Source organism: Asterias rubens, chromosome 11, assembly GCF_902459465.1.
Source record: "Asterias rubens chromosome 11, eAstRub1.3, whole genome shotgun sequence".
Taxonomy (NCBI): domain Eukaryota; kingdom Metazoa; phylum Echinodermata; class Asteroidea; order Forcipulatida; family Asteriidae; genus Asterias; species Asterias rubens.
The window spans coordinates 3,489,569-3,507,800 of NC_047072.1; the positions used below are offsets into that span (position 1 = coordinate 3,489,569).

Below are 18,232 nucleotides of genomic sequence, written 5' to 3' on the forward strand. Positions count from 1 at the left end.
CTTACTATTTTGGCAGTTTATGGCCGCAACCCGCCGAGTTGGCGTTGTGTAGTTGGAGTGCTGCCTGCGCCTAGCCTATCGAGAGTTTTGCAGTGTCAGTGTGTAAACTTTACTTGCCGAAATGGCGCCCGCTTTGGCCCATGAAAATTTCAGCATTTGCGTTGAGTTATCTATCTTGCGCCGCACGCGGCGCTATACGATCTTTGGTCAGCACGTACATTATCATCACAGTTAGTTGTTTGTTGTTGGTTGGTGCAAAAAATGGCAACCTTCTTCGGGGAAGTGCTCACGTTGAGCTCAAGAGCAGTGGACGATGATGACGAAGACGAAGGAGACGAAATGCTGCCAAGGTTCCCGTTAGTTGATTGATAATACTTCCATTAATTGTTTGTTTAATCGTAATTTTATTCTTATCCATGTAGATTGTTAAATTGTACTTGTAGGCCTAAAACTTGTATTATTATTTATTAATGTAATCATTATCCTCCATCCTACTTCCAATCCATCCTACTTCTACCATGGAGATTCCTCCATGCTTCTACTAGCTACATTCTACTATTACCAAGGCTCTGAGCATGCTGAGCCTCCTCTGCACACGGGGGAATACTGGGAGCCGAGTTTCTAGAACTAGAAGTATAGCCCCATCTAGTTGCGATAATCGTAACCCTCCATCCTCCCGACGGTCGGAGACCGGAGGGTTACGACACAAGACTGATATTATCGGTGTAACTAGCTAGCAGTTTTGACCAGTTTTTGCCAGACTCATGATCAGATTCGTCCTTTTTTTCCACTTTCCAAAATCATGACACACATTCTAAACACATGGAGTTGATCTTTATTGTATGACAACGTCATCTGGAACCCTTAAAACAACATCATGAAAATATTTGGCAGAAAAAAACGACAAAAACTTACCAAAAGACTGACCGAATATATCCATAATCCATAGCGGGGCCAACTAGTGATTTTGAACGTCGCACTTGCTTGGCAACAACCAATCAGCGTGACCCAACCAAACACGCATCTGGACGAGCCATGGCTGTCGTATGCGTATCGGCCATTCCAGCTTGCAAACTCACCGCCTGTGTGTGTAAGCACCGATCCCCCGCACCGAGTGCGCAGCATGCAGGCATGTACATGTACATGTACATGTACTGTATGAACATCGTGCGTGCACAAACTATACTGGCTCGTCCAGATGCGTGTTTGGTTGGGTCACGCTGATTGGTTGTTGCCAAGCAAGTGCGACGTTCAAAATCACTAGTTGGCCCCGCTATGGATTATGGATATATTCGGTCAGTCTTTTGGTAAGTTTTTGTCGTTTTTCTGCCAAATATTTTCATGATGTTGTTTTAAGGGTTCCAGATGACGTTGTCATACAATAAAGATCAACTCCATGTGTTTAGAATGTCTGTCATGATTTTGGAAAGTGAAGAAAAAGGACGAATCTGATCACGAGTCTGGCAAAAACTGGTCAAAACTGCTAGTTACACCGATAATATCAGTCTTGTGTCGTAACCCTCCGGTCTCCGACCGTCGGGAGGATGGAGGGTTACGATTATCGCAACTAAGCCCCATCATGACATTCATAGTGCAAATAGTATGAAAAGAAATAGTACGCTGGTTTCCCTCCCTCTGCTTCTGGGAGTCCAGCGTATTGAATTTACTTCTAGAAATAGTTGTGATAACGTAACCCTCCTGCCGACGGCAGGAGGCAGGAGGGTTGCGTTATCGGTATCGCAATTACCCCCGATATGTTCAATGCTTTATGTTTTGGTCACCAAGCGCTGAACTGCATGTACCTGCTGAGCCGAGTTTGACTAAACCATTCTGTTAAAGGGGTGTTTACAAGGCAGTGCGGCTGAGCGTGCGCCCTATATGAGTGAACGGTGGGCGTTGTAAACGAACAGCGCACACGCATTGCTGCACTGCCTTGTAACACCCCTTTAACTGAATGGTTTAGTCCAACCTAGCTCGGTAAAAAAAACAGGCTATGCAACGCACCAAATTTTCCACCTGGAAAATTTGTGACTGTTTCGCTTTGGGATCTGGTAAGTTTTCTTCAAAACATTTTCTCAATGGTGGTAGGAAAGGATTCATTAGACATTGAGGATTAAGTTCGTGTTCCTAGAATCAATTTGTGTCATGATTTTCGAAAGTGGTAAAAATGGAGCAAATCTGTTGACTAGCTGTCAAAATTGTACGCGTTGGACCTGATTGCTGTATGACGTTCGAGTTTGAGTCGTAACCCTCCGGCTTTACCGTCGGCAGGAGGGTTAAGTTATCACAACTATTCTAGAAACTATTTATTAGGCTCCCCGTGAGCAGAGCCTTAGCATACTTAGTTTCTAGAAGTAGTAATGATTAATAACCCCCTTTTTTGCTATAGATGATTGAAAGCCTCTACTCCTAGAACTTTGATTATGAATGAGGTTTCGTTCTACGAGTGGGCGTCAATCGGGGGGGGGGGGGGGACAGGGGGACATGTCCCCCCCCCCATCTTTTGGAGGGTGGGGGGGGGCGGAATATCAAATGTCCCCCCCCCCCCCCCCCCCCCCCCACTCTTTTTTTGAAGCCCAAGTTTTGCACTGTGTTAGACCGGTACAAAACCCTGTCCCTGTCATGCCTGTGTCCCACCATGGGCATTTATCCTGGAGGCAAAGGATGTCACAACTTTTTGAAGGGTGGGGGACACTATACCAATGTTTGTGTAAACCATTCATGGTTCTAAAGCTTGACCGGTTTGATTATTGATCATTTCCTACTGACTGTTTAGTACAGATAACGGTAATTTTGGCACATTTGATTTGTGACTTTGCCTCATTGTCACTCATATTCATGTAGCCAATTTTAGCAACATGTCATCATTGCAAATGTGGTATCATTTTAAAGAGGTACACCTCAGCTTTGCATTGATATTATGACTTAATACAAACAGAGTGATAAATGATAAAAATATACTTGGTTGAAAAAAGGTTTCCTAACTTTTTGTGAGCAGTTTAGTATGCATCTAAACGTATCCGAAAACAACTGGTGTTCAGCTGGTCATTACTAACCGTTTAAACACCCCCATATGATGCGCTCTCCATCAATAGGAATAGCGACACTGTCTGGAATGCTATTTACATTTATTATAAGCAGAGCCAGTAATGGGACAACAACGTTTAGGCCCTATAGCTGTTAAAAAAATGTTTTGTCCTTCAACAAATCTTTTATTCGGCTCCCTCTGAAGTAACGTAGTTTTCGAGAAAGAAGTAATTTTCCACGAATTTGATTTCGAGACCTCAGATTTAGAACTTGAGGTCTTGAAATCAAGCATCTGAAAGCACACAACTTTGTGTGACAAGGGTGTTTTTTCTTTCATTATTATCTCGCAAGTTCGATGACCGATTGAGCTCAAATTTTCACAGGTTTGTTATTTTATGCACATGATGAGATACACCAACTGTGAAGACAGGTCTTTTACAATTACCAATAGTATGCACTGTCTTAAATCCCCTCAAAATGTTGTTTTTAGGAAAATATGTATTTCAAGGGAACTAAATAAGATTGTGAAGAATGAATAATATAATTTTGTCTCAACATTTTCTATTTACTGGCTCCTTGTATATAAAAACTTACTTTATAAAGGTTCATTTTCAGTGAGCCGCAGTTTGCTTGGCAACCAGGTGTCAATAAAGAGATGGAGGAATCTGAAGTAAGGAAATTGAGTTGCAGAACACTCATCATAGCTGTTGGTCCTGCAGCAACAGGTTTGCACCATCAATATGTTGTTTAGAGCACGTCTTAGAGTTATCTTTTGCAATGATGTTTGGGAATGTGATTCCAAAAGATGTTCATGTCCCAGCCTAACTGTAGAATCATCCCAACTGTATGTAAGTAGTTGGGACCAGACCCAACTTGACTATTACAGTTGTGGTGTTGCTATGTACATGAACGGCTGATAGTGACAATGACACAATGACATTGACGGTGATAGTGATGAAGATAACCACAATAAGTTGGGCTTTTACAATGATTTTTTATCCTTGCATTTTGATCGTAAGTGATACATACATGTACATTACAAACACAGTATTAAATTTTAATTTAATTTGGATGAGACCAATTTTTTTATGTCAAACCTGGTCATGGAAATTGCTTATTTCACCTTCATGTACACTGTAGACTTAATAGAAATAACCATCAGCAGTCTAATGTAGGAGGTTTTTGGTTCAGATCCAGCTCTAGTCAATTTGTCTTTGTTCAACCCATAGAAATAGAACCCGAAGAATGTTGAACATCAGCCGCCCTCTGTGTCCTCTGAGATTTGTAAAAAAAACAGTACATGCAAATGCTTAATTTGAAATTAATGAACCTACAGTAGAAGTGCATGATGTGTAGCCATCGATGAGACTCCCAATATTAACTACATCTCATTATGTATAATCTCTGATTGTTTTACTTGCATCAAATTTTTATGTTTTCTTTTTTACTTTTTAAGCTTTTCTAGAAGCCTACATTTTGTGGAGCAAGATAGAAGTTGTCGCGACAATAGAATATGATCTAAGCAGGTCAAATTCTGCTAAAGGTCATCACAAGTGCTCAGTTTACCGGCTGAAAAACCATCCAGATGTTCTAGTCTGTCAGTGCAAAAATGAGGTTCTTCCTGGAATGTCACATGTATGGACAAAACAGGTAATAAACATGTAATTTTGGCTAATAGCTTAGTCTTGGTTCCAAGACCTTTGCATGGATTATTTCCCAGTCGCACTACCATGGGCAGTGTGCCATATTGATTGCCGTATCGTCCGCTACATGTAGCTTTGTGTAAGTCTATTCTCGCTACCATGGGCAGCGCGCCGTTTCGCCTCTTAGCTTTGGGCAAGTCTATTCTTGGTTTGATATCCAGCCGCAAGGTCTTGGATATCTTGTATCGGGTTGTTTATGTGTTTCTTTGGGGTTTTTTCCTGATTTGCCTAAGTGTTTCTAACTGCCAGCTATGGGACATTGTTGTGAATGATATTGTGGAGAAAAGTACCTTCTCGCCAGGAATTATAATAATTTTATTCAAATGCACACTGAAAAGAACTTGTAAAGGACTTGGATTTAAAAATTCTTTTGTTTATTTATAGCTGTCACAGCTAGACCTAGCCCTACACATACATATGTACATTATAGGACCCTTCCTCTGTGCTGTACACAGATACAGAGTCCTAACAATTAAGGCCCGTTTCTGGGGCGGAAAATTTTCAAAGCTTTATAACTCAAATCTTATTGTACCTGCAGGAAGCCACTTATTTCAACAGATTCACATTCCATGGCGGCATACATTTTTCTGCAGTGGGTTTTGGTTGTCACATATTCCTCACAAATCCGTCATTTTCGTGCAGCTCCCAACATTAAAAAAAATCCTGTTTTGATCATTTTCTCACAGTGTTGTCTGCTGCCGTGCGTCCTCGTATACACTCGCGTGCAAGATGCAAGACGCATGATTCGTGGTCACTGTATCTTGACTGCACAGTTTAACACGCAAATGCAATGCAAGATATGGAAATTTTGTTAATGTTGGGAGCTGCATTAATTCAGGAAAATTACATATTTGTGAGGAATATATGACGACCAAAACCAACCGCAGAAAAATATATTTTGCCATGGAATGTGAATCTGTGGAAATTAGTGGCTTCTTGCAGGGAAAATTTGAGTTATGAAGCTTTCAAACGTTTTCCGCCCCAGAAATGGACCCTGATATCTAGGCATCACTATAGTACATGTATAATACAAAAGTGTAAGGCCCCCCAGGGCTAAGCTAGACCCATGGAAGGTGATTGGAAGTGGTATTTTGTATGTCTGTGTACAATAAATTGTTACAATAAATTGAAGGGCCAAGATTTGTTATTGTACAATAAATAATTGCTACTGTGAGCTCTACTTGGCAGCAGCTGCTTGGTTGTAAATAGTTTTGGCAGGTGTGCAAGTGCTAACTGTGCAGCAGCAGTACTTGTAATGTACAAAGGCATTGTTAGGGTCGGCCCCTTAGTCTATGGGTTGGTCGTGACAATAACAATATTTAACTTAGTCCTTGTTTGTTGAAGGTTTACAGGAACATTAAAAGTGAAGGAATTATATAATATTGAGGATTCATCATTCCCCGCGGTAGGAAGCCACGGAAGAGGCATAGGCTACTGTTTTTTGACATGTCCTTCCGAGTGTGTGTGGGTAGTAGGTATACACATTCAAACCAGGAACCTATAACAAAAGAGTCCACTGTTGGAGGCAGATACTACCAATAGGTTTCAGCTGAGTTGTGTTGACTCAATGAATATTGAGTACTCCCCAATTCTGATTTAAAACCTGGTGTGGCGTTTCGCATCGCAAACTGCTCCCCAAATAATCGGTTGACAATTGTTCGACTGTATTCATACAAACAGTGACGTAATGCTACATTGTTACAGTTGCATTGGTATACTTTTTTAGTGTTTCCCCCGTGTATTATTGCATTTGTAGCTCTTTCAAAACCTGGACTCAACAGATATGGAGGTCATTGTAATGGACATGGCATCCACTGCAGAGTACAGAACGGATATGTCATCATCAGAGATTCCAGCCTGCTTTCTACGCTCAATGCAATCCAGTACACAAGGCAGGAAAATACAGCCATGTCCTTCACTTGAATCACCAAATGTTATCAAAGGACTAAGTGCATCAGGTATGTTTTTTTGTAATGCGCTATATAAATACCTTTTATTATCATTGTTATTATTATTTCATCTTACATGTATCGCAGCATGCAAAAGAAAGATCACATTTTCTTTTGTGCCGGTAATTCCTCGAGCAGACATGCTCTCAAATGCAGAAACTGAACTTTTTGGGATGATTTGTTGTCTTCTTCATTGAATTAAATTACACTGACAGCACTCTGATTTTGGCTGACATAGGAGTCCAAGCAGTCGTGATCAATTTCTAGCTTTGCTAAATGAGTTCCTATGTTGCGGAACACTAACATGTTTCCACTGTCGGCTCTTTACATTGACAGTTTGGACTTTGGGCTTGAACAGACTCAAGTTACACATGACTGCATAATGGTCTGATAATCCAGGTAGTATAACAAAGTTTGAGACAATTGTTGGGGAGGTTTCACGAGTTATGACAAGGTCTAGGCAATGACCGAGACGATGAGTCGGCTCCTTGATATGCTGGGTAAGACCAAAAGCCTGAAGTAGATGCTTAAACTGGTTTGCATTATTGTTATATGGATGTCAACGACATGAATACTTAAGTCACCAAAGTGTCTGTTAGTGAAAAAATCCCAACAGAAAATCATTAATTTCACAATGCAGATGACTCCAGATGAACAGAAAATGTCCTGTAGATAAGATTGAGTACAAAAAATGATCAAAGTACAAAGAAATTAGCTAAGAAAAACAGAGCAAATTTAAGTTGTAGCTTCTCAACCAGATAACTATTGATCAAAAAGGGATTAATGTTTGTACTCTGCAAGTTTATAGTACTATTAAATAGTGGTTTTTTTTCTGTAAATTTGGCAGATGAGCAGCCAATTCAATATTCAAGCATTTGAAGTAAAGCTGTTTTACCTCTCCAGTTATTACTGCATTTCAATTCAGAATTCGACCAGTCTATTTCGTTTTGAGCCATTTAAATTCCTTTAGCACTCCGTTCAATTTAGCAAATCGTCTTTCTTTTTCATGACACACAATCAGTGTTGTACATGTAAAGTCGAGACCGGTAAACTCGAGACCAAGACCAACATGTCTAAGACCAAGACTGGAGACCTTCACAATCATAATAATAACAAAAGTAGTACTAATAGTAATAATAATACGTAAACAAATAATCAGCAGATTATATCCAAGACCGATACCAAGACCGAGACCTCAATGTGAGAAGACCAAGACCCTAAAAAGTGGTATCGAGACCGGTCTCGAGACCTGCAACACTGCTCACAATCATCATTCAAATTAGCAAAGCCAGGTTCGACTAAAGATTTCATAAAGAGGCAATCAATTTCGCTAAATGAGGTCAAATAAGTACGACTAAAGAAATACAGAAACAGATAAACTGTAGTAGGCAACTCAGAGGGAAACAGGGTCAGCTCTTTTCAGAGCCACAACCTCTTGCGAAAATTAGATGTTCATCTCCGTCATGTAAAGCAGTGTTGCAGGTCTCGAGACCGGTCTTGGTCTATACAAGCAAAATCATACATGTACATACGTATGGACATGTATGTTATGTACATGCATAAATGTACTTTACATTAGGAATAGGCAAGTAGGACAACTTTGAGTGGAGCTTGAAAGCAAGCCAAAAATATCATTACTCTAAATTTTTAATGTTGTGGAGAAAACATACAGAGGTTAATTTTCACCGAAGTTCATCGCCAGATCACGTGATCCACGAGGTCAAATCCAAGGTCAAAGGATTATTAAACCTAAACATATTCCTATAAAAAAGGGAATGGCACATTTGGAAAGCTTATGCAGTTTTCTTAACAGAGACATCAATTTCAACCAATTTGACCCAATGGTTACAGATTTATGGTTGCATGAATATTGGCAGGCAGGCACATTTTGAACGAAATCAACCAGAAATAGCTTGCCGTTGCGCTAAAACCGTTTAACAGATGGAGCTGAAATTTGAGCTTGTTATGAGCCACGATTACCCCATGAACCAAATTTGAGCAAATTTGAAGAGGCGAGGGTTTAATTTTGGGGTTTTATTTATTTATTTATTTTTTTTTTTTTTTTTTTTTGGGGGGGGGGGGGGTGACACAGAATGATCCTATATTATTTTCAACAGCTGCAGTGCCTATTACATGCTCTTACCAAGTAAGTTTTTATGGTCATTAGTCTCGGTAACAGTTACCAAAGGTACACGTACAGTGTATACCCTCCCTTTATGTATGTTTAAATGCCAAATTCTTGTTATCTTCATTTGATACAGTCTTAAGCCACTGTCAGATATATGGTGTATCCTGCCTGTTGTGCATTGGCTTCTTTGACAGCCTGTTCCTACACACAGATGACATCAAGGTATTCCTGCCTTTACTATCATCTGACCCAATTAAAGATATTGTTCAGGTGAGTTCAAATGACTAGTAGTCCCCCTAGTCCAGTCACATACATGCATACATGTATGCAACTGTTTTTGCCCCAAAAGTCCTCTAATCAATCAGAAAGCATATCTTGAGGACATCATGTGCATTCATGCATGCTTGATATTAGGGAGCTGTCTTTATGTGGTTTGGTGGCTAGCCACCGGACCAAGACGAGGTCAATAAACAGTGGTAAGCCACCAAAATGATCATTACTTATATTACATGAATTTAATATAAAATGTGCTGCTGATCTAATGTTCTTCAAGTTCAACCCACTAATGACCAACCATGCTGCTGATCTAATGTTCTTCAAGTTCAACCCACTAATGACCAACCATAACACATGGACCATGCTCCTACAGCAGCGAATAAAAAATAGGCTGGTGTTGATCATCCATAAATACCCCAGACAGTTTCTCTACTCCTATTGGTGGAGAGCGCGTCACGTGGAGGTGTTTAAACCTTTGATAGTGACCAGCTGGAGCTGTTTATAACAAGCTGGCTTCCGCGTGTTGGGTGCGCAAGATTATCACGTGGAAAGCGCGCGCGTGTAATCTAAGCGCGCGCGCTAACACACAACAGACGCTCATCGAACATATTCTGCACAAAGTTTTTGAAAAAAAATTTCAAACCTCGAATTTTCAATTGTTAAATTGTTAAAGTTTATGAATGGGAATAAAAAAGTAGTGACTCGTTCTTAAGCGTCCGTTTAAAACCTTGCAGGGTCGTTGTCGTGCGGGGACTTTATCACACGGCCGCCGACCCTGCCGGTTTTAAACGGCCGTTGAAGAACTCGTCGCTACCCCTTTATTCCCTTATTTATTTTCCTTAAACTGAATGTATACTTTTTTCTGTCTGTTTATTAAGAAGATGAGAAATTTTGAAAGCTATTTTGATTTAATCACTTTTTTACCATTTGACTATTTTACCAGCTAATTTCATACTAAACTGCATTCTGATAAAATATATTTATTCAAAGGCAGTGGACACTATTGGTAATTACTCAAAATAATTATTTAGCACAAAACCTTACTTGGTAAGGAGTATTAGGGAGAGGTTGATGGTATAAACTATGGGGCAAACGGCTTCATCTGAAGTGATGTAGTTTTCGAGAAAAGTAATTTTCCACAAATTTGATTTTGAGACCTCAGATTGAGAATTTGAGGTCTAGTGTCCCTGTGTCTTTAACAAAGGGGGATCAATGAAGTGTTATTGTCACTGTATAAAGCATGCATTTATGAGTATTTTGACTCCTCAAAATATACTAATTAGACAACCTTCTGATTGGTCCATTTGTGGCCTACAAATTTGCATTATTACTACTGGATAGACAGTGAGTACTGCACCTCTTTGGTTATTACTACTGGATAGACAGTGAGTACTGCACCTCTTTGGTTATTACTACTGGATAGACAGTGAGTACTGCACCTCTTTGGTTATTACTACTGGATAGACAGTGAGTACTGCACCTCTTTGGTTATTACTACTGGATAGACAGTGAGTACTGCACCTCTTTGGTTATTACTACTGGATAGACAGTGAGTACTGCACCTCTTTGGTTATTCAGAATCACTTTTACAAGGCCCCGTGGTAACCCATTTGCTCTTGCAATGCAAATGATGGGGATTCAAATCCCATCCTTTTTTTCTCCTTTTTACAAAATTTTTCAATGCTAAGAGCGCACACATACATAGGGAAAGGGAGTTATAGTGTTAATCAAAGACTTGATACATAGGGAAAGGGAGTTATAGTGTGTATCAAAGACTTGATACAATTTAAGTTTTGACATCCTAATGACCTCATCAGTTTTTAAGTTGATCAATGTTTCTTATTTCAAATGTGTAAATTAAATTTTGTGTAAGGACATGCTTACTCTAACTCAGACAGCTCTACACCGAACACCTAGTGTTTGTAAATATACAAACACTACATGTCTAGTTAATTAGGTGTTTGGCCAACGGTTGTTGTTATTCTGTAATTGTTTTTGTTTTTCTCACGTTCTTCTTTCTCTCCGAACCTTCTCCAGCAATTTTAAACAAAAGTAAAGCGTGTACAAAATTGAAACTTACTACGTACATTCTGTACATAGGCAATAGTGTTTTTGTTATTTGTTTTTTTATAGTTAATTGGTGTTATTTTGTTGGCATTATGAAGTAGATGTTTTGACAGGTTTGAGCAAGTGTTTGGATCTCAGCGAGCATGTAGGTCTGTGTTCAGTGAGTAGGTCTAAGATGTACTTTGGTGCAGTCTCTGCAACAGAATAGCTGACCTATGGTATCAAAGGCGGCCGTCAAATCCAAAAGAACAAGAACCACCTCTCCATGTGCATCGACCGATCGTAATATTATGTCCTTTGACACACGTAGCAGTGCAGTTTCTGTCGAGTGGTGCTGGCGATAAGATGACTGTCTTTCACCATGTAAGTTGTAGATGTCGAGGTGGCTGGTAAACTGTGCTGCCACACATCTCTCTGTGATTTTTGAGATGAAAGACAGATTCGAAACTGGACGATAGTTAGTTAATTCAATTGTTTATTGTCACACATTTAAACACATAAAAATACATATACAGTGAAATTCACCTTGGCTTGCGAGTCTCAAAAAATTAACAATGAGGACTCCGGGTCAAGTGTTGGTTTCTTAATCAGTGGTGTTAACTGAGCCTCTTTAAAGATGCCTGGTACTTCCCCAGATGTAATAGAGTGGTTCACAATATCACATACAGTACATGTAGGTAACAGTTCATTGTGACATCTCTTCAACAGCCAAGATGGAATTGGGTCGAGGGGGCAAGACTTTGACAGTGAGTCCAGGACGATTTTACGTACTGCTGCATGTGACATTCTTTTAAACTCACTGAGTTGGGGGACCATGCTCTTTTCATCTTGTACGGGCGTGAAGGGAGACAGACTATCCAGTTGATCCTTCACCTTTTGAATCTTCTCCTGGAAGAACTCAGAGAATATACATGCAAGATCACTAGCCGATTCGTACAGTGGGAGAACCTTCGCTAGTTTGGCAGCAGAAAGTTTATCAATAAAGTCAGTTACTTGAGCTCTGTGATAGTCTGTCTTTGTCTTTTCAAGGGACGACTTGTACTTTCGACATTCTTCTTGGTCAATTTGTTTGTGCACTTCCAGTCCCGCGATGCCCACTTTCGCTCAAGACGACGTTTTGCCCGCTTTTGCTCACGCAACATGTCATTGTACCAGGGGGTGTGAGGTCTCAGTGTTATGGATCGTGTCACGATTGGTGCATGTTTGTCGGTGAGCTCCGATAAGACACTATTATACTGTTCAACATGTACTTCAAGTCTGAGGCTGGATAATTACAAGAGGTGAAGAATTAATTTCACACTTGAACTGCTCAATATTAATTTCACGCAGTTTGCGAATTGTAGTTTCACTGGGTCAGGACGGGCAATGTTTAGGTTATATACCGTAGCTGCGTGATCGGATGGTTGGTCACTCTGAACTGTGATGTTTGATATGATGTTGTCGGTATCCCTGGCAATCAAAAGGTCAAGTGAAATTATGAAGTCACACACAGATGCAGTCTTAGATTTAATTGATTGTGCATTACAGGCTGCAAACTTCACTGATGGTGCATCTTTGACTTCCATCGGTTGCAATGGGATGTGGACAAGGTTTGTAATGTTACACCGACGGCAACAGTTGACAGAGCGGTCATAATGGGCATGCCGGAATTGACTTGTTATGGTTGCAATGGCAATTGGTCGTTGTTTCATTCGTCCAGCACGGCACCCTCTTCAGAATTTGTTGATTCTGAGAGCTGTAATAGTGTTCCACACTTGATGATTAAGTTTGACATCGTAGCACAAATGTCTCTTTGAAAGCAAAGTATCTCTAGAGTAAGCCAATGGATTGGTATTAGCACTGGTGGATGTACATGTATGATGGCACATAATGAAGCAGGGTACCAGACTGTAGCAGTATCTCACATCAGTGTTATGGAAAGTCTGGTAACACTGTCCTCAGCGGTAGACCGAAAGAGTTGAAAAAGTGCAGCACAAAACGTCGATAAAATGTCGCTAATCACATCCTAGTACACTTTAAACAATAAGTAGGTGCATCACAGGTACTTAAAATAACTCAAAAGTTCACGTTAAAGTTTTTTCTTTCAAAAAATCATAACTCAAGAAGTAGGCCTATAGAAGCTATTCCAACAATTTATTCCTCATCAGAGAGGTCTTGCAAAAAGCTTTTAAAGCTACACGGAGTTCATCAACATTAGATCTTGAGTACTGGTTCAAAACGGAAGTTGAAAACTTCAAAAATTCATTTCTCAAACACTACTTATTTTCCCCATTGGTAGTGCACAAAGAGTTCACACATACAACTGTAGTTTGTGCAGTGCTGAGTCACGCTCCAGCAGAGTACGCTACATAGTATATAACTCCATGATCAAAGCGTTTTACAACAAACATTTCTTCCTTCGGTTAGAAAGTCACTTACAGTCGTCAATATTCATAAATATTGTGCAATGAAACATATAGAAAATGTTGTAAAACTTGCATTAACTTGAAACTTTGCATGCAGGTAGACAATAACAAGTTCATGTAGATGCAGATGTAGATGATCCGAAGGACGTTACACCATGATGACGTCATGTGTGTTCAAACTTATTAATTTCAAACTGCAAATCTTTAGAGCTGCATGAGCCCCATTAAGTTTACTTATATCAATATCTTGTATTAAGACTTGCTTGCCTGATTTTTTTCCCTTTTCCCTTGTGTTTACAAGGTCTGCTACCTTCAAGATGTCTATACAATTGCTGTGACTAGATTTGTTTAACACTATAATATATCCTGAATTCAAAACCATTCACAACATCACATAAACTTCACTAAGGTTGGATATTCTTTAGGTGCCTTGTTATTTAAAACTGGAAATTTTTAAGGTGTTTTGACTGGTGTGGTAGTCTGCCAAGGGTCCGGTTGAAAAAAATTAAGACAGATGATGTCTTACAATCCAAGACGCCCTCTAGCAGCAGATTAAAAACAAACTTTCAAATTACATTGTCTGTAGCAGAGTTTATGGTACATGTAATTGTTTCACTTATTACAGATGTGTCCTACACGCACACAAAATTGCCATATTGAAATTAAGAATTTGCTTTGTGTGCCTTCATGTTTTTCAGGCAACACCTCGAAAAAAAACCTTTTAAAAGACTTTTGTTTTAACCTCAAGTTTTCAATTGTAATCCAGAATAAAGAAAAAAGCTGATTGGAGTTTATCATTCTTTTACACAGGAAAATCCTGATGCAGAATCTGTTTTGAGGAAGCTTGTTGAAAGAAGAGCTCTTCAAGGCAGTCTTTATACGTGAGAGAGAGTTCTTGAAACAAGGCTTGGTCTCCCAGCTTGAACTTCTCATTCTACAGACTTACCAGCCTCTAGCCTTAAGCCCTTGATGCCTCATCAAAACAGTCCAAATTTTCAATAGAAGCCTATTTTGCAAAATGAAAATGGTGTGTTCCTTCCCACAAATACTTAAGTTACTATAGAAAAACAAGTGGAGAGTTTCCGAAGGGGGAGCTTCCACAATTCCTGTTCTTTGCAAGGGACACTGAATCTCTGAGGAGAAATTAAAGGATGTCAAACCACCATGATGGGGTCCCCCGGCTCCGTAATAAACAAGGGGAATGGAAGAAAGCAGGTAAGAAGCAGTGGCAAACTAAGGGGGGTCGTTCCCCCCAAATGATGTCGGTGCCCTCACCCCTGCCCCCATTTGAAATTTGAAAATTTGAGATAATAATTTACTGGAATATAAAAATGCTACATGTATAGCCCATTTTCAAATTTACAAAAACAAGCTGAAGGTTGAAGGCGGTGGATCTGGACACTATTGGTAATTACTCAAAATAATTATTAGCATAAAACCTTAATTGGTAACGAGTAATGGGGAGCTGTTGATAGTATAAAACATTGTGAGAGACGGCTCCATCTGAAGTGACGTAGTTTTTGAGGAAGAAATAATTTTCCACAAATTTGATTTAGAGACCTCACAATTAGATTTTGAGTTCTCGAAATCAAGCATCTGAAAGCACACAACTTCGTGTGACAAGGGTGTTTTTTCTTTGATTATCTCGCAACTTCGACGACCAAATTTAGCTCAAATTTTCACAGGTTTGTTATTTTATGCATACAATATTGAGACACACCAAGTGAGAAGACTGCCAATTGTGTCCAGTGCCTTTACGCAATTTATGTAATTCGTAAAAAAGTAGTCACTGAAAAACAGCAATGATGTCCTGTCTTGAAACTTGAACCTTTTTGCTTATTTCAAAGATTCATTTGAAAAGATAAAACTCAAAGAGTGCACCACTGGTTCCAGTTGAATGAGCTGAAACAATGAAAACCTTAAATGGTCATAACTCCTTATTGCAATGATACACTGACTTGAAACTTAAATCAAATATTGCCTCTTACATATCGATGCATATGAAAAGATAAAACCCAAAGAGTGCATCACTGGTTTCATTTGAATGAGTTAAAACAAAGAACACCTAAATGGTCATTATTTCATACTTGTAATTTTTGTCATGACCCCTTTGACCATCAGTTGATCAAGTGATTGGTTTTTCTGTCAGTTATTGGTTCTATCTCGCGATCGGCAGCTCGCTATGGCAGCTTCACTGTTCTAGTTTTAAGGTGACTTGGCATACTCAAATGTAACTTCACAATGTCCATGTTAACATTGTATGTAACAGGTGTCCACATCTGTTCCAGTGGTGGGTTGCTTGAGAGGAGGGTTACTGACTACAGGGGTCCAGGGGTGTTCTTCTATTTTTGTTCAAGCTTTTTGTTCAAAATTTGATAACCATATTCACATGTACACATTTTGAAATGATTAAATTCAATTGTACCTTTTTAATTAGTTTCCTTTGACTTCTTTTGAAATTTATTTCAAATCTTTCACAATATAAATTATAATTCACGTAATGGTATAATACAAGGTATGCCCTGCATGTACATGTAAGCTCTAAAAATTCAAAATGAAATACCCAATTTTGCACTTTTGTTTTAGATGACCGATCACATTTACTATTCTGTACAAACATTTGTTAAAGACCCTAATAAGCACACAACATCAACAGAATTATACATGAGGGGAAAATTCACAAGTTCAAAACAATTGCAAGCAACCTGAACCATTGGTTACACTTAATAGCCAAACTGCAGCTCGTGTGTACAATAAGCTAATTGATTCCTTCACAGAAGTCTCTGGCCTAAAACTTGATGTTAATAAGTCTCAAACTTTGTGGCTATGGCAGACTTTAACTTTCCGGGAAAAATACCGGAAGTAAAGGTCATGGTTTTTGCATTAACTTTTAAAATCTGAACTGTTTTTTAAAGCCTTTTAACAGACACTTGTGAGGTCATGCTATTGTTAAATCACTCCATTCTTTTGAACGAATGGCGCAATGGGTACAATACCTATTGTGCAGACGGGTCAAACTGTCCAAATCGCACCAGTTGTGCAAAATGATAGAGCTAAGGAATAAAGTAAATGATGTCAAAGACCATTCGCTTTTAACACAGGTTAGAGCTCTGAATGTATTACAAAATTATCATAAAGACTCTCCACAAGTGAACAGCTATATTATTTAGTTGAGATGTTCAAAATGTTAGTTAACTAAAACAGTCCTAAAGCAGGTCTTAAAGCCAAATAAATCAATTTAATTTTAACAAGTACTTTTTTGAATGAATTTAAAATTAGTTTATCTTTTACAAAATGGTAAGTGAGTAAACTTTGCAGAGATACTTCATTCAATATCAGTATAAACTAACATGAATTTTAATAACTGAAATTGTTGATCAAGCTTACGAAAGAACATGTATACAATCATGTAACACAGGAGGCACATTTGGGCGTAAAGGTTAATTACTCAAAATAATTGTATGCAAACCCTACGTTACTTTAGAGGGAGCCGTTTCTCACAATGTTTTATACTATCAACAGCTCTCCATTACTCTCTACCATGTAAGTTGTTATGCTAAAAATAAAAAATAGAGAACAGGGCGTAAAGTAACTTGACCATAGATCTAAAATAATACCTACATGTACAAGTAGATTAGCCACGCATGTACAAGCTCCTCTGTCTGTTTAGAAAAACATTTGGTTTGCCATAAATGAAGTAAAATGTCACATGCTTAAGACGACACGCAGAATCGATAATACCATTTTTTTGATGTCATATTAGACCCAATGTTCACCTAGAGGTCAAAAAGCAGCTGTTCATTGGCTAAACCTGTGCGCCTCATGCTCACCTAGAGGTCATGCTCACCTAGAGGTCATGCTCACCTAGAGGTCAAAAAGCAGCTGTTCATTGGCTAAACCTGTGCGCCTCATGCTCACCTAGAGGTCAAAAAGCAGCTGTTCATCGGCTAAACCTGTGCGCCTCATGCTCACCTAGAGGTCAAAAAGCAGCTGTTCATCGGCTAAACCTGTGCGCCTCATGCTCACCTAGAGGTCAAAAAGCAGCTGTTCATCGGCTAAACCTGTGCGCCTCATGCTCACCTATTTACTACATATGTACATGTTTTGAAATTACTTCATTTAAGAAAGCAATACATGACAGAAACTTTCATTTTATCAAATAATACAAACATAATTTGCAACGATTTGCGAAAGTATTTTAACCAAGATACATTTCTAACTAATCTAGCACTAAATCATCTTTCATTTTTTAAAATGGTGGACTTATAACATTAGTTCTTTTTCAATAGGCTCTTATTTTGATGTCAATTACAATGGTTGTTTTTTGTAAGTCGGTCATAGTTTCCTAACTACATGCTGCCAAACATTATACAATTAAGCTGAAGTGGAAAGTTCAATCTTTAAAAAGCTCCAAGGACAAAACAACCTAAATTTAAAGCCATTATACACTTTCGGAACAGGAAAAAACAAAATCACAAATTTACAAATAACTTACAGGGTTTACAGAAGGTAAAGGTAAAAGACTTCTCATGAAATATTATTCCATGAAATGCTTTACTTTTTGAGAAAACATTGAAACAAATATCAATTCTCGACAAGAGAGTTACGGATTTATAGTAAACACATGTCATGACACGGAGAAACGTGCGGAAACCAGGGTGGGTTTTCCCATTATTT

The 18,232-nt window shown here is 38.9% G+C and overlaps 1 protein-coding gene across 2 annotated transcripts; it reads left to right on the forward strand.

The window, feature by feature from the left end:
• Positions 1-203: 203 nt before the first annotated feature.
• On the forward strand, positions 204-15,023 carry LOC117296545 (proteasome assembly chaperone 1-like). 2 transcript variants are annotated; one of them, XM_033779524.1, is made up of 6 exons: positions 204-350; positions 3,643-3,752; positions 4,484-4,677; positions 6,487-6,688; positions 8,941-9,077; positions 14,366-15,023. In XM_033779524.1, the coding sequence occupies exons 1-6, from the start codon at positions 262-264 to the stop codon at positions 14,438-14,440; spliced, it is 807 nt and encodes a 268-aa protein (XP_033635415.1). In that variant the 5' UTR covers positions 204-261; the 3' UTR covers positions 14,441-15,023. The 2 variants fall into 2 exon arrangements, with proteins under 2 accessions (XP_033635415.1, XP_033635414.1); XM_033779523.1 differs by having other exon boundaries at positions 205-356.
• Positions 15,024-18,232: the final 3,209 nt, after the last annotated feature.

What these genes read in the sequence shown, in the direction of transcription:
- LOC117296545 (XM_033779523.1), top strand. Translation starts at nt 262, where the DNA reads ATGGCAACCTTCTTCGGGGAAGTGCTCACGTTGAGCTCAAGAGCAGTG. An exon ending in GAAATGCTGCCAAGGTTCCC is followed by an intron (nt 357 to 3,642) that starts GTTAGTTGATTG and finishes GTTCATTTTCAG; the next exon opens with TGAGCCGCAGTTTGCTTGGC. An exon ending in TGTTGGTCCTGCAGCAACAG is followed by an intron (nt 3,753 to 4,483) that starts GTTTGCACCATC and finishes TTACTTTTTAAG; the next exon opens with CTTTTCTAGAAGCCTACATT.